This window comes from Sciurus vulgaris, assembly GCF_902686455.1.
Source record: "Sciurus vulgaris genome assembly, chromosome: 4".
NCBI classification, from domain to species: Eukaryota; Metazoa; Chordata; class Mammalia; order Rodentia; family Sciuridae; genus Sciurus; species Sciurus vulgaris.
The window spans coordinates 72,828,123-72,855,733 of record NC_136464.1 but is presented as its reverse complement, the minus strand read 5'-3'; the positions used below and the strand labels follow the sequence as shown (position 1 = coordinate 72,855,733).

At 32.3% G+C, this 27,611-nt stretch overlaps 1 protein-coding gene across 1 annotated transcript in view; it reads right to left on the bottom strand.

Moving 5' to 3' along the window:
* The window catches only part of PCDH15 (protocadherin related 15), a gene marked incomplete at its 3' end in the record, with an annotated part of 922,351 nt that overhangs the window by 104,990 nt on the left and 789,750 nt on the right, over positions 1 to 27,611 (bottom strand). The window contains exons 22-24 of the mRNA XM_079136109.1: positions 26,505 to 26,645; positions 24,531 to 24,643; positions 374 to 483 (exon numbers count right to left, since the gene is read on the bottom strand). Coding sequence (XP_078992235.1) covers positions 374 to 483; positions 24,531 to 24,643; positions 26,505 to 26,645 — 364 coding nt within the window. The remainder of the gene's footprint in view (positions 1 to 373; positions 484 to 24,530; positions 24,644 to 26,504; positions 26,646 to 27,611) is intronic.

Below are 27,611 nucleotides of genomic sequence, written 5' to 3'. Positions count from 1 at the left end.
AGATGTGCAATAAATATTTGTAAAATGAATTAATAAATGAATCAAAAGTAAAACAGTGACTGCAAGGGATAGATAATAATAATAGAATCATGTTGCTATCTTCAAGGAAAAGAACAGATGGAAGCACAGAGGGTAAGTTTTGGAACAAATTGAAGAATTACAACTTTAGTTAGATTATGGAAGGCTACCGCAAAAAAGGAACCTCATTTATATCAAGACAGGAGGCATAATGGCACTATATTAGCAAAAAAGAAAGACAATGAGAAAAGTAAGATGTTGAGCACTTGTTGTGGGGACAACAACGTCTAGTAATAATGGATCATTGAAAATTTTATTGTTTTATTTTGAAAACACAGGCTAAAAATCAACTCACCTTCTTCATTTCCAGAAACAATGGAGTACACAATACTTTGATTGATGGCCGCAGCAGAAATTACACCCACTGTGGTCCCCCTGGTTGCAAGTTCACTTACTGGAGGAGGTCTGCAGGTTTAAAGATAATGATTTATTTTTAAGACTATTTTTTAAAGTCACTTCAGGTTCACAGAAAAATTGAGAGGAACGTAAGAGATTTCCCATATACCTTCTGCTCCCACATGTAACAGCCTCCTCCATTAACAACATCCCATGTTATAGTGCTATATTTGAGATATGGATTGCATATCATAATCTCCTCAAATCTATAGTTTTCTTTAGGTTTTACTTTTTGTGTTATATATTCTGTGGTTTGGACAAATGTTTAATGACCAATATTCACCATTATAGTATCATACAAAGAATTTCTACTGCCCTAAATATTGCCTTCACTTCACCTATTTGTTCACTTCCGAACCAATCCCTGACAAACGCTAATCATTGTAGTAGGCCCAGTTTTGCCTTTTCTAGAAATGTCATAGAGAAATGGATTTGCAGAGTATACAGTGTTTATGAATTGAAAGTAATACTATATGGCCTCTTTTCAGATTAGTAATATTACCTCATTTATTTTACAACTGAATAATATTCTATGGGTTAGATGCCCTGCCATTTATTTCCATATATGAAGACACCTTTGATGATTCCATATTTTGGCAATTGAGAATAAGGGTGCTATAAACATCAATGTACAGTGTTTTGTATGACCACAAATTTTCAACTCCTTTGGATAAATACAGAGGAGTATGACTTCTGGATCATATGGTAAAGACTTGGTTTAGTTTTAAAGGAACAGACCAAAGTGGCTGTACAAATTTTTATTTTCATTAATGAAGGAGAGTTCCTATTGCTCCTCCTTCTTACCAGCATTTGTTGTTGTCAGTGTTCTAGATTTTGGTCATTCTAAGAGATGCGTAGGAGTATCTATTTATTTGCAATAATAACAGTTTTGAGTCTAATAACAGAGTGTGTATAATATTTTACATGTGCATAATATGGTGCTTCTGAGGAAAACATCACATTAAAATAACTTCAACCCTAAAATCTATGTTCAAAATTATGCAAGTACTACTGGTTAGAATGCCTTATAATATATATTATTTTTAATTAAAATGTAAAAAATATTATTCTATTATCTGTGATATTATATACAAAATTCTTTTCAATTTCCAAAGTAACTTCTGAAATGAAACCAAAAATTGGATACATTTGCTAACTCAACTTGTTGAAATAAAATGTTGCTCTTGTGTTCATATTTAAGCAAATGGTCTTCATATAATTTTTTCTCATCCTAACCCTGACCTACTATAAATGTCTAAGTATATCAAAGTATTGATGGCTGGCATAACAAAATTCACATTTCCTTTTAATTCACTTATTTTGCTCTAATGTAGAAATGTTATTCCCCTAGTATTTTGGTTATCTACCTGACTTCAAAAAATGTTTTCATTAATACATTATTTTGTTTTCAAAATATAATTTATTTTTGTAAATTGGATATCTTAAGTAAGCTATCATAACTATCTTCATAAATTTATGCCATGCAATCTTTCTTTATAATTTGCAAGTATTTAATGTCATCCATTCTCAGTAGGTTTAAAAAAGGATTAAATACAAGATCCTAGCAACATTTTTGCATCTTTTTTCTATTGCAGTGACTATAACCCATCAGATTTCTGTAAACTTTACCTCTGGCTTCAATCTTATAAGAAAATGCTATTGCCATTGTTCTACATATTCTTTTTCCTTCAACATTTTTTTTTCATATCACCCTCATTTCTCTCATGTTGTTCAATTATATTGTGCTTTCACTTAAGCCTTCTATAATAGATTCTGAACCCCAAATACAGTCTAGAAGAGTAATTATAAACAAATCTTTTTAGGCATCTTGTCTAAACTATTTTGTGCTTGTGCATGATTATTTATTTGTTTATTTTATTTATTCTCCTGAATTTTTATGCCTTCTTTTGATAACAACATCCAAACTGGATAATCCTAGATGCTCCATTTTTTAGTCTAAGTGGTTTGACTTGGGCCAATACAATCCTAATGGTATATAAATAAACACACATTTCTGACACAATTATATTCCATAAGCAGTTCATTCAGACATTGTCATGGTGTTTCTGTGAAATAGGAATGTCTTTGGTAACTCTGAACCATAAATGAAATTAATCTATCACAAAAAGAATAGCACTTATAAAAGTAAGGTTGGTTTTGACAGATGGTTTTGATTATGAATTTGTATGGTATTTTAGATTATAAACAGGCATTAAGAGTATTTTTTTAGTCACATTGCTTTAAAGATTGACCATGTGGATTATGAAATCATTAAACTTGGACAGGATTAAAATTAGAAGGCTATGGAGACAGCATAGGGAAGACAGTCTCTAAGATGACCTATAACTCTTTCCGCCTCCTAGGTTTCCAAACCTTGTGCATTTCTGTTCTCTTACATGAGTGTCGTGCCTTGACTCATTTCTAACAAAAGAACATGGCCTAGTCACTTGAGTGACTATGTTACATAAGACTACAACTTGTGACTTTATTTTTGCTAGTAGACTCCACTGGCTATATCCCTTTCTGGATTTAATGATGTTTGCTGCCCAATAGAGTAGTCCACAGGCAAGAAATGAAGGTGATGTCTGACCAATGGTCAGCAAAGAACTAAATCCTCATATCCCATAATGAACCAAAACCTGATAACAAATCCTTGAGCTTGGAAGTGGGTCTTTCTTTGGCTGAGCCTCCAATGGGATGCTATCTGTGGCTGAAGCTTTGATTAAAGACGTGCGAAATCATAAAATTGAAGACATAGCTAACTCATGACTGGGTTCCTGACCTGCAGAAAGTTCTAAATGATGCATTTTTTTTGTTCTGACCAATTAAATTTTGCAGTAATAATGTCAGGCTGTAACCGATAACTAATATACAAGGTTTGAACAGTAGAGACGTAAGTTGATGATTTCTGACAAATTGAATTGCATACCACTTATTAGAAGTTAGATGTAAGAAAACATTTTAGTTATAGATTGGGATAATTTTGAAAAACTGAATTTCCTCAAGGAAGTAGATATTGCTTGTCTATTTTGTTACTGAGATGAGCTAATTTTTGTAGTTCCCATCATTAATCTCTTTGTCTTTAAAAAGTACATAAATATGATGGCCGCAACTAATCTTTTGGCTTTAACATGAAAATTGCCATCTCATTTTTCAAATATTAAAAATAATACTTTGTGTTAATTTTTATTATCTCAACTGCACAATCAGGATACAAATATGGGGTAAAGGAACTGGCATAATTTAGAAGGAATTTAAATCCAATGCATACCACTAAAAGCATTTAAATTCCTATTTGTTAGTGAATGTTTAAAACAGATTTACTTCTAGACAAAATATCTTCTCATTAACCTTTGTCTTAATTGTTGCAGCACTTCTTTCTACAAGAATAAAAACATACTATAAAAATGCAATTTTCTCCTGGCTAGAATTAAATGAACCTCTCTGATAATGAACATGAGATTGCAAAATCTCAAATCTTTTCTACTTATTGCCAGGCAAGACCTATTTTATTATTGTTTTATGCCCTGGAAAGTATCACTTACATTATTGGGCAAATTACATATTCTACTTGGAGTCACATATAATTTGAATGCAAAAGGAAGGAGTTGGTGTAAATCAGGGGCTATAAGGTTAGGTGGACAGAGAAGGTAGAATCAAAACAAATTAAGTAAAATGGGCTGGGTATAATGAATAGGAAGAATGAAACTAAGGAATGGGACACTGCATAAGTACTATGCAATAATTTAATCCAGTGTGATCTTTTCAACTGACAAAGGATATTCAAGCATTTGTATGTGAATTCTATGAACTATTCAATTTTGACAATTAATGGATATTTACTTTTTAAAGCATCAGGAAACAAAATTAGATTTATAGGCTGATAGTTGTTTTTTAATAAATATATTTACTAATACAAAATGTTCTACCATTCTACATTTTTTGACTGATAGAACGTGATTTATCATTTCTTCTTTTCTTTCCATTGGATATAATCAAAATATATTGCTTAATTTCACAAGTAATAAATTATGGTCAAATAAGGAGTTTCTCAGAAGATTTTTAAAAAAACAAATTATTCACTATTAATTCATATACCTCTAATTCATTCATTTATAACATGTAATGTATCAGCAGTCCTCTTCTAATTTAACTTTTTAATACCTTATTTAAAAATGAAGGGTCAATGGGGGCCTTAAATTAAAGAACAATATTTTTAAAAGCTAAATTTACTGTTGATAAAATTGACAAAAAGTACATAAAATTAAAGGAGCACTTGAAAGAGGGTTCATATGTATTCCTTGAATTGTAATAAAATTTGGTTTATGGAATGTTTTGTCTTGTCTTCTATTTAAATAAGTGCAAATACAACATCAGAAAAAAATAATAGAACTATGCAGCCAAAGACTGAAGGTATCAACTACATGGTATGCTAAATGAAACCCTCTGTATTTAACAGATATGGGCCTCCAACCCTAGAAAGACCAGTGGTTTCAGGTCTTCAAGAAGGACCTTCATTATAAGGCCTTTCATAAGGCATGCTCTATTCATTTCCTTAGCCCATTTGTCGACTGGATTATTTGTATTCTTGGAGTAGAGTTTTTTGAGTTCTTTATAGATTCTGGAGATTAGTGCTCTATCTGAAGTATGATTGGCAAAGATATTCTCCCACTCTATAGGCTCTTTCTTCGCATTGCTGATAGTTTCCTTTGCTGAGAGAAAGCTTTTTAGTTTGAACCTATCCCAGTTATTGATTCTTGCTTTTATTTCTTGGGCTATGGGAGTCCTGTTAAGGAAGTCTGATCCTAGACCAACAAGGTGAAGATTTGGACCTACTTTTTCTTCTATAATCTGCAGGGTCTCTGGTCTGATTCCGAGGTCCTTAATCCATTTTGAGTTTAGTTTCGTGCATGGTGAGAGATATGGGTTTAGTTTCATTCTGTTGCATATGGATTTCCAATTCTCCCAGCACCATTTGTTGAAGAGGCTATCTTTTCTCCATTGCATATTTTTGGCACCTTTGTCTAGTATGAGAAAATTGTATTTATTTGGGTTTGTGTCCATGTCCTCTATTCTGTATCATTGATTTACTTTTCTATTTTGGTACCAATACCATGCCGTGCCGTTTTTGTTACTATTGCTTTGTAGTAGAGTTGAAGATCTGGTATTGCGATACCCCCTGCTTCGCACTTTCTACTGAGGATTGCTTTAGCTATTCTGGGTTTCTTATTCTTCCAGATGAATTTCATAATTGCTTGCTCTATTTCTGTAAGGTACATCATTGGGATTTTAATTGGAATTGCATTGAATTTGTATAGCACTTTTGGTAGTATGGCCATTTTGATAATATTAATTCTTCCTCTACAAGAACATGGAAGATCTTTCCATCTTCTAAGGTGTTCTTTAATTTCTTTTTTTAGTGTTCTGTAGTTCTCATTGTAGAGGTCTTTCACCTCTTTTGTGAGATTGATTCCCAAGTATTTTATTTTTTTCGAGGCTATTGTGAATGGGGTAGTTTTCTTAATTTCTCTTTCTGAAGATTCATCACTTATGTATAAAAATGCGTTGGATTTATGAGCATTGATCTTGTAACCTGCTACTTTACTCAATTCACTTATGAGTTCTAAGAGTTTTCTGGTGGAATTTCCAGGTTCCTCTAAATATATAATCATGTCATCAGCGAACAAGATCTACAAGCAATCAACAAACATGGAAAAATGTTCAACATCTCTAGTAATAAGAGAAATGCAAATCAAAACCACCCTAAGATTCCATCTCACCCCAATTAGAATGGCGATTATCAAGAATACAACCAACAACAGGTGTTGGCGAGGATGTGGGGAGAAAGGTACACTCATACATTCTGGTGGGGCTGCAAATTAGTGCAGCCACTCTGCAAAGAGTGTGGAGATTCCTTAGAAAACTTGGAATGGAACCACCATTTGACCCAGCTATCCCACTCCTTGGCCTATACCCAAAGGATTTAAAATCAGCATACTACAGAGATACAGCCACATCAATGTTCATAGCTGCTCAATTCACAATAGCCAGACTGTGGAACCAACCTAGATATCCTTCAATTGATGAATGGATAAAGAAACTGTGGTGTATATATATCTATATATATATATAGATATATATACAATGGAATATTACTCAGTCATAAAGAATGATAAAATTATGGCATTTGCAGGCAAATGGATGAAATTGGAGAATATCATGCTAAGTGAGATAAGCCAATCTCAAAAAACCAAAGGACTAATGATATCGCTAATAAGTGGATGATGACACATAATGGGGGGAGGGAAGGGTTAGTGTTAGGGTTAGGGAGGGGGGCAAGTATGGAGGAAGGAAGGATTGTATAGAGGGAAAGAGGGGTGGGAGGGATGGGGGGAAGGGAAAAAATAACAGAATGAATCAAACAACATTACTCTATGTAAATTTATGATAACACAAATGGTATGCCTTTACGCCATGTACAGAGAAACAACATGTATCCCATTTGTTTACAATAAAAAAAATAAAAATTAAAATTAAAAAATCCAAAAAAAAAAAAAAAAAAAAAAAAAAAAGGCATGCTCTAAATTGGGTTTGATGTTCATGTGCCCTGGAATATTTCAAAGAAAAGCACTTCTAACTCCTCAAAGGCAACACTGACTTTTTTTGGTTATTTGAAACTAAATTAACAAGTTTTCACAAAAATTCTAAAAACTCCTTAACTAATTATTAAAGAGAAGCCATCATGCACAACCATAGAAATGAAAATTTTTACCCCATTTATGTACAATGAATCAAAATGCAGTGTGTCAAAAATAAATAAAAGAAACTATGATAGACACTAATTTTAAATCATATTACCTTGTTCATGTTACTATTTGCATTGTACTTGACTCCCTAAATTTCTTTGTAAAACAGCCTTGACCACTGAACCACATCCCCAGTCCGATTTTTTGTATTTTATTTAGAGACAGGTTCTCACTTTGTTGCTTAGCACCTGGCTTTTTCTGAGGCTGATTTTGAACTCAAAATCCTCCTGCCTCAGCCTGTCCAACCTCTGAGATTACAGGCATGTGCCACAGCGCCCGGCTAAAACAGCCATATATATTTTAAATTGATAGACATTATCTTTTGTTTTAATGTTATTGAGAGAAATATTAGATAATAATACTTTAATAATGTCTAGCATTTCAGACTTTAGAGATCCTTCCAGAAAACTTGATAGCTTCTAAATTAATTTTTATTTTGTTCTTATCATTTATATTTTAATTGACAATCAAAATCATGTGTGTTTATGTTGTAGAGCATTTGGAATATATATATATATACACACATTGTGAAATGGCAAAATTAAGTTAGTTAATATATGCATCATTTCACACATTTATTTCTGGTGAAAATACTTAAAGTCTACTATCAGCAGTTTTTAAGCATATAGTGCCTTATAAACTATAAGTCATCATATTGTACAATGGATCTCTTAACCTTATTTCTCCTAAGTGAAATTTTGTATCCTTTGACTAAAATCACCCAATCCTCCCTTGCCATCCAGTTCCTGGTAACAACCATTCCATTTTGCTTATCTAAGTTCAACATTTTTAGATTCTACATATAAATGAGACTGCAGTATTTCTTTCCATGCCCAGCATAGTTCACCTAACATAGTGTATTCCAAGTTTATCTTTGTTGCAAATGGCAGGATTTCTTTATATTTTGATTTTTACAATTTGATTTCTCCATTCATCTATTGATGGGCACTTAAGTTGGATTCATTTCTTGGTTACTGTGAATTATGCTCCAATGAACAAGGGTATGAAGATATCCCCTCAACTAACAGTCCAATTAAACAATGGACAAAGGACTTGAATAGAGGTGCTAAGAAAAAAACATATAAATGGTATGTGATAATGACATAGAGTAAATGAATAAAAAAAAATGATTACTAACACTAACTGGCTGAGAGATGCAAATTAAAACCACAATGAAATACTACCTCCCACCTATTAGGAAAGCTATCAACCAGCACACTTCATATAACTTGTTGCACATGAGTGTGTTCTGTCTCATAAGGGTCATGCAGCCCAGGGTGCAGTGGGTAAAAATCTAGGGACAACTAGGGTGGCATAGTGATGCTCTTTGCTGTCCTCCAGTCAACGGAAGTCCTCCCTTGGGATTCGTTATTTTTGAAACTGCGATAGACTAACCTAAAAATCTCCTATTTTTCAGACCTCTCCTTCTCTTTTCCTGAACCCTTGGCAATCACTGTTCACTGTCACTATATTCTTGAATTTTCCAAAACACTGCACAGTTAGAATCATCCTATATGGTGTCTTCATGCTGACTTCTTTCCTTAACAATGTGTACATAAATTTCCTCCATGTTTTTATGACATGATGTCTCACTCTGTTGTATTGCTGAATAATATCACACTGTATGTAATTACAAACAGTAGGATTGTAGTAAGAAGAAAATTGGTCAAAATAAATAAAAACCTCTTGTATTAAAGTAAGTCTTTGTCAATAAATGTATGAACCAGAAAAATTAACTGCTTTATAATTTATATGCAAAAAAATTCAATTTTCTTTTAAAGATATAAATTACTCATACTTGTTTAACATTAAAATTATTTTTTAAAATATAGATTAAAAAATCTCTTTAACTAAATACACTTAACAATATCTGACTCATTTAATAACTATACTAAAATAACACAATTTACATTGTTCAAATGTTAGATGCAGATTTACAGTATAAACATAGATGAAACAATTATTGTACAATTTAGAATCTACTTTTATTATGGTGCTCAAGGAGTAAAAATAACTCTCATACACGTTGCATAAAGCTCCTAATTATTTTAAATGCCATGCAGTTTAGGATATAAAAGCGTTTGTAAATAGATACTATAAAATTTCACTGGGATTCAATCTGGCTCTATTGCTTTCTTTCTAGAGAAGAGACAAATCTAATTTATTTTGACATGTTTGAATTCAATATATTTGCAAATCAGTACCAATTAAGAAACTGTTTTTATATCTACTGTGAGGGAATTGAATGAAAATGAGAAAAAAATAAGCACCCACTGGAACTCTTATTATTTGTAACCTTGGAGTAATTGCATCGGGGTCTTCTAATTCAATATATTTAACTAAGAAAAACAGTTTTAAAAAGTCATAAATTGGGAGGCTAAGATTAGATTTACCAGAATTCCTACAATGAATTGTAGATTAGAAAATTAATAAAAGACCAAGTGTTTACACATTGCTTTTTTTACATTTTTCCCCAAAGCATGCTCACTATTGTTAAGAGTTTTACTTCTGTTCAGATCCATAAAGCATCCTCTTTTTGAAGACGTGACATCAGAAATCCAAATAATTTATTAAACCAATTTAAAAGTAAAACTCTTTATCTGGAGTGCCTGTATCTGTTTCACTTTTTTATTGTTCTCATTTCTTGAGTTATTTGAATTCATCATAGTCAGAGTTTCTCAAACTTTCAATCTGTCAGAATGTGCTGGAGAACTTTCTTGAAAATTTCAAAATGTCATGCTAAGCTAAAAAAAAAAAAAAAAAAAAATTTGATTTTAGAGGCCCATGAGATCAGGCTCAGGGATATGATTTGCACAAGGTTCCTAGATAGTAAAGAGACTACAGGTTCGAAAATTACCCTGTTGAGGAAAAATGGGCTTCTCTTTCTCTGTTGCCTTCCTACTTCTTATTTCCTCTCTTACCTCCACGTCTCTATTTGGCTTGCTTTAGTCCTTAAGCTTACAGACATGGATGATCTTCCAAAAACTAGAGCTAAGAAGATTCTGCTGCTTCTGAGTCTCATAGATTGCAGTTCTCCACTTAATACCTTTGTGAACTAATTGCTTATCTTCTCTAATTTTACTTCACCTATAAAATGGAGACAATACTTATTTCAGAAATTTGCTGATTGTACTAAAGGACATTATATGTACAAATAGAAAACTTTTCCTTATTCTGAACACAAATTATGGCTATTAATGTCATTGTTTTCTAAGTTCTGATTCTGGAAGTGTAGTTTAAATTAAATTGTAAGTACGTTTTTCTTGTAAACAATAGGAACATACAAAAAAATAAAAGGACTATTTTAAATAGCTAATATTGTAAAATATGTCTTATGCACTGTGATTTTCCCTTTATAGATCTCAAGCATACAGCAATTGTACATATGAGACAAAGATAATACTTTTCTTTTTCTATTTTTATGGCTTTACCTCCATAGATAATTTTGGCTTCATTCATATACAAATACCATGGGGCGATACTGATACCTATAGGTGGGCACTGAAACTTAAAAATAATAAAAATAAGTCACCAAAATCCAACAATTTTACTCACGTAAACTTACACTTTCTTTCATTAATTCTTTACGGAACAGATGCTGTGTTCCTGTGATTGATGAGACAACAGAGATACAAAGACCTAAGGGATGAAGTGGATAGTAGGTCCAGGGAGGTTATAGCCTTGTCAACAAACCAGACAGTTATAAATACTATCAAGATAAAATTTGGTAAGTGCATTAATATCAGACCCGTGGTGAGAAGTTCAACAGTAAATATGGTGTGTATCAATTATGTTACTATCCTAAGGATCTACAATCTAGCTGTGAGTTGAACTAGGGGGCTACAAGATTTGATGGAATGAGTAGGCCAAGGATGTTCATAACTGTATAACTGATCTACTCACTAACAGGCTACATTGTAGGTATCTGTATACTTATCAATGAACTCTGAGAAAACAATTTTGTACTTTAATTTACATACATAAAGGGACCTCTTTTCTCCTTTATAGATGAATTGGTATATTTGAACTTTCCTAAAGACAAGTTAAAACATTTTCAAACAAGCCACTTAATGCTTTTATTTGTTATCTATTTAATAAAACTTATACTTCTAATAAAGAAATACAAAAATCATTAATAGCCATAGAATCTTGAAGTATATTAATATAATCATACGAATACTATTAAAATGTGAAAAAATAAATCTAGATTTAGCATTTGATATTTCTATTCCTTCTGCATTAACTGTTGAATGTACTTCCTCAAAAAAACACAATGGTCACTAAAGGTTCATCAAAACTTTTGAAAAATAGAAACAACTTTTCTTCTTAAATTATTCATAGCCTAGAAAGACTGTGAACATTTATAATTATGTCATTTAGGGAAGAGCATTATAATATACTCAGTACTCAGTACTCTAAACAAATCCGTCACTACTTGAGGAATTAGAGGTACTTAATTTTCTTTTATATTTTTATTAATGAAGTTACAATCAACATATTATGTCCAGGTTTAGATTTTATTGTAATTATTGTAACCATAAACAAATTTTTCCCCATACAATCACTTGATTTTTAAGCCAAAGACTATAATGCAATGAAGAAGGAAAAAAATAATTTTCTACTTTAATTTGTTAAAATAATGAAACAACTTCAAGCATAATGAAAATAAAGAATATGCCATAATATATACCTCTATACAGATTTTGTTTTTAAGTTTTTAAAATTTTGCTATTAAATAATATATCTAGATCATCCCATTCTGTTCCGTTATCTATAATGTGTTCATATTTGTTAAACTTTGTAAAAAAAATTCAAAAACCCTGAGGAATTTGTTTTAATAAGCAAAACTTAGTATCAAATCCTCCCAATAAATAGGGTAATTCATAAACTTAGAATTTATTAGATTCAAAGTATCCATTTACTGAAAGGCAAACTCACTTTGTTTAGTATGTGTGATTAACAACTTGTTTTTCTTCTTTGTCTACCAACTACTTGGTGTACTGAGAAATTAAAGAAATAAGTTAACAATCTAAAACTTCCTCAGTCCTGAAATTTATTTTTAGTTGAGAATACAAATGTTATAACATTAGAAATAATATACCAAAACATGAATAGACTTTTTAAAGTTCATCATTTTTATGTTATTATTCATAATGTACCATTTGCTTCCTGGGAAATTTAAGGCATTTTATTTTACTGATATATTTATTCAGGTAAGAAGGTATTAGCATGGTATGTGAATTAATAATTCATAATTTTCTTTGCTGTTTCTCCTGTGTAGAACTAGGGTTTGGTTTCCCTTCCCTCGTATCTAATTCCTGCCATTAACTTGACCCACAAAACAAGAAGAAAGTGAGATTGTTGCTCCCATGAAAATAAGACCTTGTAGCTTGCATTTGCATGTTGGATAGGTGCTCTGAGATTGCATGTGAAGAATCCCAGCACAGCCTTTTTCATTATGACGAAAACTCATTTGGGGAAGTTCAAATTCTCTAGTTAATCCAGCCTAAGAAGAATGCCCAGCTGAGATTAGCACAGGGAACTCACAGAAGCATCAAAATATATAAATTGTTTTTGTCTTTAATCACTAAGTTTTGGTATAGGTAAGAGAAATTGATTCGTAAGAGTGGAATGTTGCCATAGCAAAAAATGAAAATATACTGCCCTTGTTGTGAACTGGCTGGCAGACAGTGGTTGGAAAATGAGCAGTGAGGCTAGAGAAAGGGACAACCCACTGTTAGAGGAAGCCTTAAAGTCGATGAGAAAATAGTTGTTCAGGGTTAGAAAAATGACAATTCTTGCTTAGTAGTTGTGAACCAACTGGCAAAATTGTCGCTCAGAGTAACTTGGAGGAAATTGCCTTGTGAACTAGTGAACTTGTGGAAGTAGTTAAGGGAGTTTCAGAAAGACTGCTGAAAGGATCTACTGGTTCCTTCTAATGAATTTCTTTTTTCTTTGGTACCAAAAAATTGACTCCAGGGGCATTTAACAACTCAGCAACACTCCCCTCCCTTATTTATTTATTTTTTTTATTTTGAGACAAGGTCTTCTTAGGGACTCACTAGGTTGCTGAAACTGGCTTTGAACTTATGATCCTCCTGCCTCAACCTCCCTAGCCATTGGAATTACAAGTGTGCACCACTGCACCTGGCCCTTTAGTGATTTTTGATGTATATTAAAAAGGAGAGAGGAGACAAGAACAGTACATTATGGTTCTCCTGTTCCTGTTCTATCATTGTGGTTTATGTAGCTACCTTGTCTAGTTCCAGATATTTGAATCAAGAGGAACAGTGCCCAAGGAACCTTGCCCACATTTGGACTTGACTTAAATGATGTGATTCTGAATTTCAGGACTAATGTTTGAATGGAATAAAACTTTTGGAGATCCTAAAAGCCCAAGTGTTGCTTTTGTTTTTACATATTTACTTATTTATTTATTTATTTTTTTGGCACAGCAATTGAACTCAGGGGTGCTTCCCCACTGAACCACATCCTCAGTCCTTTTATTAGTTTTTTGTTTGTTTGTTTTTTAATCTATAGACAGCATCTTACTAAGTTGTTCAGGGTCTCACTAAATTGCTGAAGCTGGCTTTAATCTCCTGATCCTCCTGTCCCAGCTTCCTGAGTTGCTGGGATTTATAGGCTTGTACCACCAGGCCCAGCTCTTTTTCTACTTATGAGAGGAATGTAAATAAGTGAGGACAGAAAGTAGACTATGGTCACTATTTTGAACATTACACAACATATACATGCATCAAAAGATCACACAGAATCCCATAAGTATGTTTAATTTTTATATTAGTTAAAAACATTGGCAAATAATTCTGTTCATCCTATCAAGAAGGAGAATCTACTTTGCCTCCATTTGAACTTGGGGTGGTCCTGTGTGCTGCTTTCATCAACATAATTTTGGGTCTGTGTGGTGGGATTTGGCCTTGGGGGAACATTGTGTGACTTTGAACTTCAAATTCAAGAAGTCCTGAGGCTTCTACTCTGTCCTGAGCAGCGTGTAAAGTCACCTAGTCTACCTTTCTTGTGGATGCAAAACTAAGAGTACAGAGAGAAACCCAGCCATTCAAATTTCAACCACCATCCCCTTCAACAGCTAAATGTATATGAACCAAGATAATTTTAAAGTTTGTCTCAGCTTCACTAAATTTAAGCAGGTTTCTTCAGCCCCTTTGAGATGTAAACATTTTTTTTTTTTTTAAGTTCTTCCCAGGTTTAAAATTGAGCAATGACTTTGTCAATGACCTGCAGGCATCCCTTTGCAATTCATATTCAGGGAAGACATCTATCTCCCCCTATCTCCTGGTTTCTCTGAGGGTGCAGGGAAATAACTTCAATGAATTCCTTGGTCCAAATAGTAAAATTACCTCCATTCATGAAGATTGGAGGACATTAGGAGGACATTAGCCTTTCTTTTGGGGTAAGACAATTAGCCAAGGTGGATGGCCAATAATGTTCCCATTCCAGCTCTTAATACTTCCAGTCTTTTGTTTCAGCAGAGTTAAGTTGATACTAGGTTTGGCCTCTTTCTCTTATTGAAATGACCTTTAATAAATTCTTCCTTTGGGTTAAATTTGTCAAGGGCCTTGATAATAGCACAAGTGAGTCCTGGTGAAACCAGAACAAGGACTACTCAGCCAACTCATGAAATACTAAAAAAGAGAAATTTTTTGTTTTATATCATTGGATTTGGAAGGTAACTTATACAGCAATAAGTAACTGATGCACATAGGGGAAAACGTCTGCGTTGAATAAGGCACTATTCTCAAATATCAAGCCAGTAGTTCACCAAGCGTTACAAGTTGCCTGTCATGAAGCAAGTACTGTATTTAGAGATACCAATGACCATATAGTTATCTGCGCTAGTCCTTGCCCATCACTCTAGACTAATACAGCATGTTTACTCTCAAAGTACCTTGCTTTGGCTGGTAAATCATAGGATGCTAACTCTACTGAACCATATGGGTGTAGTAAAAAATCCAGCACTCTCCCTTAAGAAATATACAATCCATTAAGTGAGAGAAAGCATATACATAACCAGAATTCTGTTTTGAATCATTCATTGTTTGACAGTAACATAATAATTTTTACTTTCTCTTCATTGCAATCGCTTGCATGTCTTCTCCCATCATTCTTTCAGTGCATGTGATTTTGGTTCCAATACATTGTTTAATGGCATAGAACCATATGAGAAAAGTTTACCAGAAATAAAATGCAATATTAGAAGTTTCATTAAATGGCATAGCAATTTAGCACTTGAGGAGATCGAACATGAAGGACTTCACCATTATAAACTGGGTATAAAAATGTCATGATTCTGAATTAACGTTTAATTTGTATGAAAATCTGCTTTCCATACAAAGCATGGAAGCACAAAGTGACTTTTCTTAAGGAGCTTTTGCGTATGCATTTTGAGTGTTTAACACCATTCAGTGTTTTCAAATTTCTCTGTGTCAATGAACAAAGTCCTCTGTGTGGCTCATAAGTACCTTCCACAGTCTGGCTCTATCTAATTCTCTAGACTTATGGACATAGGACTCTAACTAGTGTGCTATTTTGCCTCAAAAATACGTTCTTATTAATTACCAGTGGAATGAAATCAATCTACCCAATTATGTGTTTCACTTGAAACAAAATATCCCACAGATATAAAGTAATGAAAGAAGAATGAAATCCTTACAACTATTTATATTGAAAAAAACAGTCCTAATTTTTAAAGTGAATTTAAAGTGAATTGTTGAAAACTTGCATCTTTTGTTGCTGAAAGACTTGCTTTATTCTGAAATATGAGCAAATGTGAAACCATTGAATTTGTAAAGAAAAATTCAATTCCATGTGGGTAGAGAGAGAGCCCAATGAAAGTTGCAATGAGGATTGTCACAGTCATGTTTTCAATAGTTAAAGAGGCAAAATCTATTATGTATATAGCAAGAATTAACAGCGCCATGAAAAGACAGGAAAGGTCATCATCAGGTAGTCAGCTCTTATGTTGGACAATAAATCTAAATTAAAATAGAAAACAACTTAATCAAGTGATGATCTGCATAGAAACTTGTTTTATTTTATATTAATAATTTGCAGGTAACTTTTTTTCTCTTTCACAGTCTTTACAATTAGGACCAATGGTTCTACCTACATATTACCTTTATTATTTTTATCATCTTAAAATTCCTATGTCCAAATCTGTCAATTTATAAAAAATTATAACAATGCTCCTCAATGTAAAGCAGTAGTAATTCTTCTGAATAATGAGAGACTAACTGGAACTGCTCAATTATTTCTTTGGTGATTGTGATCACACTGTTTTCATTTTCCATACTATGTTATATTAAAGTTTTTCATAGTATAAAATATCTCTGTATTATAAATTTTATATTTCTCTGTTTGTCCATAGAGGAAGGTCAATGATTAATTCTTTATGAAATCTATTCTAATTTATTGTTTGATATAAGGGTTCTAAAGTCTGACTTTAAATATAAATTGTATATCATTGTGCATTGTCATTTATTACAAAAGTAATTCATATAAATCAACAATGTAACTGTTTTACTTCAATATGGGGGTAGAAAATATTTTTAAAGGGCCTTTGATTTCTTGAAAATGTCAAGATGCACGTATGTGTCAAATTCTTACTTTGGATATGATGTAATAAATTTGAATACTAGAAATTGAAAAACAACTTAGTATTTTCTCCAGGGTTAGCAAAATATCAAATTGTTCAATAAAGTATCCAGAATACTTCAGGAATATTTGACCTTTCTCTTATTTATATTTACAAATATAAATTATGGAATTTTTGTATTTATGGAAATTATATTTTCAAATATGTAATTTTTAAAAAATGAATATAAATATGATCTTAAATGTAAAAATAATTAAAAATAAAGGTTGCTATATTTTCATTTTAAGTGAATGTCAAAGGTATAACTATATAGGTGGTATTATTTTGGAAAATTTGTAAATAATTATCTTTGATTAGTTTTTTGATAAATTGTGTAAGGTACTGCATTTTCTACTCAAAATCAATATTCACATCTAGACTGCATGATCTATTTCAGACATGTTGACCTTTCCATGATATTTGCTTCTGAACCTGATGACAAGTAAATTCCAGTGTGTATAAGACTTAGTCTATCATCCTGAGATGAAGGTCAAATGCCATTCTTCAGAAGGCTAACACATTTGACCTACAAGAGTCAATCTATTCTGAGGTAATATTATTTGTTTAACTATTATTACAATTTTATGTATCTGTATAGATTGAATGAAAGATTTATTAAATAATTTACTCTTATAACTATTTTCCAGAAGATCCAAAGGGATAAATGATTGGCATCTCTTATCAAATACAGACATGCATTGGCAATGAGTATATGCCTTGTAGATGTTCATCTGCAGGGAGCACAGTTGACCAGTGTTGTAGTTGCTCTACTTTGAAATTTATTGCTGTGTTTGGATGAAAAATATATTTTCTAGGAGATGCTTGCAATTAATGATAGAAAATAGAGATGCTAAGGCAGATCTCTTCCTAGAAGAGAAATAATTAACAGATATTCGTCTATGGTATGAAGACAACCTGTTTAGTGAAACCACACTTAAATGGCATAGTAAGCACTTCAGTTACAAAGTAGTCTAAGGTGTTTCCACCCAGTATTCCCTCATTCTTGGGTTCACAATATATTCTGGTCTTAAGGTTCTCCTGATTTTATTTTGCTTCTTCCTCAATTATCTCACACGGAGTATCTCCCCTAAAAAAATTACTACTTGTTAAATCTCATATTGATGTTTTATTTGGAAGACTTCAAATAACACAAATCTAAGGAAATAAACACAAGACTTCTTTATTTTTCTGTAAAATAATATAAGTTCTAAAAAGGTAAGTGTCTAATAAGTTTCTAAATATTTAGAAAAAGTTTCAAGGAAAATATAAGAGAAAGAAATTTAATGAACATTAATGTAGTCCTTTAACGTAATTATGTCTTTATATATTTACATATTAAAATAAACATAAATGAATTGATAAAGAATGTACATTTATTTATGTGTATGTTACATATTAATGACAGACACTACCAGTTATATAGAGTTTTCTTTCATAATTAGCCCAGTCCTTGTCAAGATAATTGCTAATAACTGGAGAGTATAATTTACCACACTATCTAAAGTGTTTAACTTAGTTTAAATCATAATACTTGAAAGAAGGTGTGAATGCTAAAATTATGAAGGCTCAAAGAAGATGCATAAAGAATATTTCAAAAGAATAAATGTAGTAATAAATACATAATAAGTAATAATCAAATAAATTTTAAATAAATAGTAATAAATAGTAATCTTAATGTAAGGAACAATTTCACAACATCCACATTCATCAAAAGATTGAAAGGAGCAAGCTCCTTGCAGCTATACAATAAAACAACAACAACAGCAAACCAAGAGACCACTCAACTTTGTGGCAAGGATATTTGATAAATTAAATATTAAATTATTAAGTGCACTAAAAAATTCTACCTGGTCTGTTCCATTACATGACACGAGTTTGAAAACAGAATAAGATTAATTTATTTTTCTCAATTTTAAAGGAAAGCCAAATTGTGGAAAAGGGTTTCAACAAAGATACAACAATAAATAAAGATATAAAGAATCTTCTTAATTATTTTAATGCTAACTCATCTTGGTATGAGTTATTACTTGAACTTATTTACAGCAAAGAGAGAAAGAAAGAGAGAGAGAGAGAGAAATAAAGATTTCAGCTAGAGGTGATGTTGAGAAGGGTAAATGCAGAGATGTTTGAACAACAAAGAATAATGAAATGCCATTAATTCTTGAAGAGATTTGTTTCAGGGAATGGTAGGAGAGGGAAAATGAGTGTTGACATAGGACATGGAAACTTGAAGATAGTAATATTATTGATATATCCTTATTTGTCAAAATGAGATACCAAAAGAAGCATGGCTAAAAATATAGATGCTGTCACAAATGACAGAATTTTGTTCTTGTTTATGGGTGAATGTTATTCCATTATGTTTATGTATCATACTTTTTTTACTCATCAGTTGAGGGACAGTAAGTTTGCTTCCATCTCTTGGCTATGGTGAATAGCGCTGCAGTGAACATGGGAGTGCAGAGCTCTTCAACACACCATTTCCATTTCCTATGTCTGGATGAATACCTGATAATTGGGTTCAACACAGATGGAACTGGAGATCATTATGCTGAGTGACATAAGCAGGCACAGGAACACAAGCTTCACCTGTCTCTCCTGCATGTGGAATCTAAAAGGCAGATCTCATGGAAGTTGGTTTTGCTCATTGCTGTGCCCAAAAGACTGGAGCAGAAAAACTTCAGAGGAGGAAAAATTTATTTGGGGCTCACAGTTTCAGAAGTCCCAGGCCACAGGTGGCCAACACCATTGCTCTGTGAGATAGGGCAGAATGTTAAGGAAAAAGCACCAGGGGGGAGGAAAGCAGAGAGAACTGACTCTGTTTTCCAGGAACAAAATATATACTCCAGTGTTATGCCTCCAATGACGTACCTGCTCCCACCACACCCTACCTGTCTACCTGCCTACAGTTATCACTCAGTTAATCCCTATCAGTACATTACAGCACTGATTAGGTTAAGGCTGTCAATCCAATCATTTCACCTCTAAATTTCCTTTCACTGTCTCACACGGGTGGAGGGGGCACTTAATATCTAAACCACAACAAAAGTGTAGAGTACAATTGTAGTTACCAGAATTTGAGAAGATTAGTCAGAACGAAGAGATGAGGAAAGATTGATAAATGGGTAATAAGTAACAGTTAGATAGGAAAAAGAAGTTCTGGTGTGCTATTGCCCAGTAGAGTGACTTTTAATACCAATAGTGTATACCATAGGTAGCAATATTATATTGTGCATTTCAAAACCCTAAAAAAATGGTTTTAAAAGATTTTATCATTAATAAGTGATAAATGCCCCTGGAAATAAATGATTAACCTGATTTACTCATTTAACAATGTAACTAGATATCACATGCTACCTTAATATGTATAATTTTTGTGTGTTTATGTATCAGTTGAAAATAATTAAGAATATGTATTTTTGTTTATATCTGTAGAACATAATATTATACTGTCTGAAAAGAGATACAAATTTCAAAAATATGAAGAATAATTTAGTGTTTTCTGGAAAGTGTAGGTGCTCATCTAATGATAGATGAGGCAAAGGCTGATTTGATCAACCATTTAGCTGAAATGACCTAACAAAAGTGTGATTTGAAGAGATTGTGAAATTAACAAAATGAGTGTTTCAAGTGCTATCACAGCTCGAGAGAGCAAAAAGAATCAAGTGCACACTTATCTTAAGAATTGCTGTAAATCTGGACAACATGGAGGTTTACCTACATCTCCATGGGGCAAATTGTCTTACCACATTAGATTCCTCTTGCTTTTAAAAAATACTCAAAGGCAGTACAACAGAAAATAACTTCAGTACACAGCATTTGAGAGAGGCAAGACAAAAACCAAAACTGTTCCCAATACATGTGAAATATTACATTATTATAAATTGCTGTATGAAAAAGAAAATAATGTAAGACATTTCTCTTCTAATAATGACAATGTAAATTTTTTCATTAAGCATAGAATGGCCTTTGTGAAAACCTTGACTAATTCTACAAACTTCCTTATGTACTTTTTAAAGAACCATTCACAGAAAGTAAGTTTTTAAATATGTAAAGAAAACAAAGGCATAACATGATTACATATATGAAAGGAAGATTTATGACTTTTTATAATATTGTTGCTTTTACATTAGTCAGAAAACCTATGACCATCTGTCATCAAGATCTTAGCTGGCAGCCCAGTAGGTTTTCCTTTAATAAATATTAAAGTACTTCCTACAATGCTTATTATTTGTTGGTTGCCTATTATGTTGTGCTTTCATGATTTTAGTAGGTGAAAATGTTAAGTATGTTGTTAAATTCAGTGATCAAGCAATTAACTGCAACTTAACATCCAAATATTTTTAATTCTAAGTAAGGAATAATGGATTTTTTTCTCTGTCTAGATAAGACTGATCATTGGCAAATGTCATGTCAAATAGGAAATTCCACATCTCAAATTTGATAGTCTCACAAAGCTACTCTGTAACTCAGAACACTCATTTGAACTTTGCCACACTCTTCTTTTTTCACTTTTGTGATTAAGATAACTAGACTTGTCAACAAAATTTAGAAAGTAGTTAATTTTGTCAAATAGCCAAACTTTACATTTTAGTCAAGAAAGGTTTAGTTTGAAATATGTGATATCATATAAACTGATATCACCAGAAATAAAAGTTAAAAAATCTAGAAATATTCATCTGAGATTTTTTGAACTCATAGAAAAGAAATATAAACTGTCTTATTGTTTTATAAATAACACTTTATTTTACCACTGCATAATAAAATAGAAATGTTTCTATTCTATCACATTATTAATTCAGGTAACATATTGCACATTCTTCTGAGAACCCAGTTATTGGAAAACAATTATGTCTTCCCTAAAATTATATGCTTAATGTGCTAGTTCTTCACCAACACCACTTTCCCTCTTCCTTAATGATGGAAGAGGAATTAGTATAGTTAGCTAGCATAGAACAGCATTTCTCTGGCCTGTTATACTTAGGTGTGGATCTGTGCCTGAAACGTCTAGAAGAAATGTGAGCACAAGTAAAATGTGCAATTTCCAACTTTGTTGAAGAAATTTCTGTATGTGGATATCTGCCCGTCTCCCCTTTCCACTGACTGAAATGGCAATGATTGACATTATTTTGAAATAGAATATTAGAGATGATAGTCCCTGAGTTGGTTTCTGCATGACTGCATGAAGGACTACATGTTCAAAGTACTGTCAAAATGAAATGTTTACATTAGACTTTCAAAGGAAAAAAAATACATGTTTTTTGAATCTTTACATCACAAGAATTTACAGGTTTCCTTTCACAAAGGTCTAACCTAATGCTAGAGTTTGGATATGAGGTGTCTCCCAGAAACTCTTGGTAAATGCAGAAGTATTCAGAGGTAAAATGATTGGATTATGAGAGTCATAAACAAATCAGTCCAATCTAGTCTGAATGAACTACCTGGGTGATAACTGTAGGCAGGTAGGGAATGGCTGGAGGTGCTAGATCACCTTCCCTCTGGTTCCTTCTTCTCCCTTTCTCTGTTTCCTGGACACCTTGAGTGGAGCAGTACTTCTCCACCATGCCTTTCTTTCATGACATTCTGCCTCATTTTGGCCCCAGAGCAATGAAGTCAGCTGACAATGGACTGAACTTCTGAAACAGTGAGCCAACATAAACTTTACCTCCTCTAATTTGTTCTTGTCAGGTATTTTGATCACAATGACAAAACCTAATTAACACAAATTAACACACCTACCCTAACTAAATCAGGATAATTTAATTATCCTAAAACATAATGATTTGATTGGCTCTTCCAATATAAATAAAACCACTGGGTTAATGTGGGAGGTGTGTGTTAAGAATTCAGCTCAAAATTCTAAGATGATAATATAATACAATTTTTTCCTAAGGCATTTAAACATCAATACTGGAATGAAGAGATTTCTAAGATGTGAAAACCATGTATATACCTCAGCTCATATTTCTACTTAAATTCCCATTTGCTACCACGAGTGTCCTTTCCCCCACACCCTACAAAGGACAAAAATTTTATACTGCCATTTTATATCTTTGCAAAATTTGATCACAAGAAGTTAGACAATATCATGCTAAGTGAAATAAGCCAATCCCAAAACACCAAAGGCCAAATGCTTTCTCTGATAATGCTTTCTTTTTCTCTGTGGATGCTTATGACATATGACAGGGGGTGGGGGAGGGGGTAAGGGAAGAATGGAGGAACATTGGATTGTGTGGAGGGAAATGAGAGGTTGGAAGGGAGCAGGGGGAAGGAAAGACAATGGAATGAGAAAAACATAATCATCCTATGTATATGTAGGATTACACAAGCAGTGTGACTCTACATCATGTACACCCAGAGACATGAGAAATTGTACCACATTTGTGTATAATGAGTCAAAAAAAATAAAATAAAACAAGTTTGTTTCCTCCACACACACCAGGAGTGCTTCAAAACACAAGGGATCATCCAGATAAATCAGACAAATAACTGTTGAGGGCCGTCTTGGACAAGATGGCACCTAGCAGTGAGCCAAAGGACGCTGGCTGTCCGTCTTGGACAAGATGGCGCCTGGCAGTAAGCCAAAGGGTGCTGGCTGCCAAAATGAGGACGTACCTAAAAGGCTGTTTGCTGTTACTAGTTCCTTGGAGACTTATGAAGTGTTAACACCAGGCTCTAGGATTGGCTATCTAAAATCATGTCACGTGTGGACAGCTCGTGATTTATATAGTGTTATGCTGGCATTCCCCTACATGCTCTCCTGCGTGAGAGAAAGCTTTGCTATGACTGGCTGATAAGCTGGGGGCGGGGGGCGGGGGGAGAGAAGAAGAAGAAGAAGCAGGAGACAAAGAAACAGGGAGGGCACAATAAATCTCGTCAAACTGAAGATTAGTGGTGTCTCCTTTCTCTGCGCCAGTTCCCGCTGGACGGAACAAATAACAGTGTTTAGCATCTCTTGGAGATATGTGCATCTTACTGAGGCAGCAAAAGGATTTGAAAAAAAGGGACAGGGAGAAGGAGACATATGAGAAATTATTCTGTACTTCTTTATTTACTGAAGAAGGCAAAAGTGTTGGCCTTCACTGCAATCTGAAATGACATGGGCATATTTCCACAGCAGTGATTAAACTTAGAAAAAATAAACATACAAGAATAAAAGTATCCTATCATGAATAATAATTTCAAAGATGAAAAATGGAAGATATTTAACATAAATTAAAATATTTTAATATGATTAATATATTATATAAGTTGCTTCAAACCAATAAAATGTTAAATAACTCATATTACTTGAATTTAAATCCAAAAGCACATCGTACTTTTCAAAGCTTGCTTTTATTCTTTTTAAAAGATCTATTATTAATTAAAATATTACTGTAATAGGTATCTTTTATACTAAATTTTCATATTAACATTATTAAATACTAAAAAATGTAATGCTCATTTCAAAATTTTAAAAATTAGATTTGAAAACTTACGTTGACAAATTCATATTATATTAACTTTGACAATTCTCACCATTGTCCTAAAAAAAATTCCTAAAGACTTTTTGTATTTAAAAATCTTATAGAAATCAGTACCTATATTCTTCTTGTGTGAATCGTGGGATTTCTCCAGGATGTAAGACAAGAATTTTCACTGTGGCACTGCTGGACATCACAGGCTCACCATCATCAAAAGCAACAACCACCAACTTGAAAAGCAAAAAAAATTCATGTTAAAAATTATAAACATACAATTGTGCACATATGACTTTAATAATTGGACTGCCTTCTTCCAAAAGAGGAAACAATGATCATTTTCTTACAACCATGAAATACTAGGTACTATACTGGAATATGCTGTATTTTCATTTCATTTTCAAAATAATCTGGCCAGTTAAGTGTTATTTTTATTTATCTTAGAAAAATTTATAAAGAAATTACTAACTGTATAGGGGAAAAAATAACTATCAGGAAAACAGGTATATGATACTATATCTCTTTAATTATACACTCTTTTTTTCCATTCCACTTCTGTGTATGGTAAAAGCATGTGCTTTTATAGCACCACCACAACTATTTAAAAAGTGTTAAATTCAGTCACATCAATGGCAAAAAGCTAATTAGCTTGCTTATAAAAAGAAATTAATTTTTTCAGTGAATTAGTTGTCTGCAAGATTACAGGGCAGAAATATTTTACTCTGGAGAATAAAATTGGAAATCTTTATAGCTTAACTCACTTGGTATACAATCCCATAAATAAACTATATAAAACCAAGTTTATACAGTACTGCAGAATTTGTTCAAATGATACAAACTAGAGAAAATCTTCAGTCTCAAGAATGTGATTAACTATATTTTATTTATTAAAGCAGTACTTTTATAATTGACTATTTTCTTCAATAACCTTTATTGCACCAAGAATTTTAATTCTTATTTTAAGACATCTTAAACATGCTGCAATTGTTTTTCCCCCTGGAATGCAATCCCCTTAGAAGTTACAGGTTACTAAAGTAATTCTACATAGATCATAGAAGACTATAACCAAGGATTATTCTTACTTTCTGGGTTAATACTAGTTTAAAAACAGATCAGTTACTTAAAATAATGATTATATGATATGAGACACAGTGCTCATAGACATTCAGAAGATTAACTTGAAAATCATTTATTAATATAGTTTCAAAGACTATATTCAGAGTACCAAAAATTTTTCTAAGTAACTATTAAAAAATGGGAATTATCAAACACTTAGGGAACATATTATTTATGAAAATAGATAATATTTATCAATATTTTCTTCACATATAGAAACAGGCATTATTTGTTGAGTATATTATAAAAATGTGAAGAAGAAAAAGAGGCACTATGTTCTATTCCATGAGTATTTAAAGAGTAAAATATAACAAAAATCAAACAGCTGTAGATATTTGTCTTGCAGATATGCAAAGATTAAATAAAAGCAGTAATATAAGGAGTGGAGTGATCTTATGAAAACGGGTACTCTTCTAAATGATGGAGAATGTAATGTGAAGTTAATTTTCTTTTCAAATGTTCCAGATGCATAATCTATCAGCAATACATGAATTTGATATAACACTTTGCTTATGGGTACTTATCTTAAAGAAAAAAAGTCAGCAAGTGGCAAATGATTGTCACATAAGTAGTTTCAGAACAGCAGATTTTATTGTTAGAAAATTATTCATAGCAGCATAATTATCCAACAACTAGATATTAGATTAAAAAGAAAAACATAATGTTATTGAACTAAAAAGCAGTATAAACAATATGATTGTTATTTTAAAACATATCTGTATACTTGAATTTGTATGGGAAATCACTGTACGCACTGAGATCAAAATGATAATATCTAGTTATCTCCAAGAAGTAAAATATCAAGTGATTGTTTTTATTTTTGTTTGTTTTTTCCCCTATTTCTATAAGAAAAAAATATTTTTTGAATAAAGATAAACTAAAAAAAATTTGGGGGAAAAACATTGACATCTGCTAAGCCAAACTCTCAATCAAAAGTTAAATGTCAAATAGACAACATGAAGAATATGACACACTGACCTTAAAAATTGTTGTTGGTTCTTCATTAAGATTGACTCGAGTTATTACTCTTCCAGAATCTTCTTCTACATCAAAAATACTGGCAGGGTAAGGAAACTGCAAATCATCTACTCTGTACCTCACACGACTTGCAGATAACCCCTGAAATGAAATTACATATTATTCATTTATTGTATTAAAAGAAAACAAAGGATAGTGATAAAGTTAAACTGATTTCCAAAATAAATGGTCTTGTAGAAATAAAGAATCTTTTATGATTTCATGTTTCAGAGATAATGTAGCTTAATCATTATTTCTTTAGGATAACTCAATCTGAATCCATGAAGTGTCTTTACCACAGGCTACTTCAAAATGATTTATATTAAAGAAAAAAATGAATGGTTGCTTCTGGCATCTTTCTTCCCACATTTATTATAAGACTCACATCTCTCTCCTCAAACACCCAGTGTCTTCTTCCTAATATTTTATCTTCTGAGACAATCATGTTATTTTTAATCATGCGTATTTTTAATTATAGTTATTTAGAAATGTGTGATACTCAGAGAATGATAAAGTGTGGAGGACTGTGTTAAAGTGGAGCAACAGGAGTACCAGGGAGAGAATCAAAACTGATTCACCATCTACTCTGTGCTGATTATCATTCTAGGTGTCTACATAAATCACTTTGATCAAATCTTGCAACAGGTCCTTCTAGATAACATTAATAAAGAGTATATAGTAATAATAGTAAAATAAATGATATCTAACATTTGTTGAATGTTTTAAATGTGCAAGGTGCTTAGAATATCACTCGTTCTATAACCAATGAACTTTAAGTTTCAGGGTTGATAAAGAATGCAACATTGTCCCTGAGACTGGCCAAGATAATCTGGAACACCAAACAAACAAACAAACAAACAAAATACACATATTTTTAAAGAAAGAAAGAACATTTGATAGATTTTTAAATAATATCAAAAAAATCATAATAGAGAATAGTCAATACTGTGTTCGATGTCCTCACTTCAATTAGGGCTTAGATACTTTTAATTCTGAATTATATAGGGTGATGATGGGTTGAATATTACGATCTTTTCAGTGCTTAATGGCTTCTAAATATCTTAAATC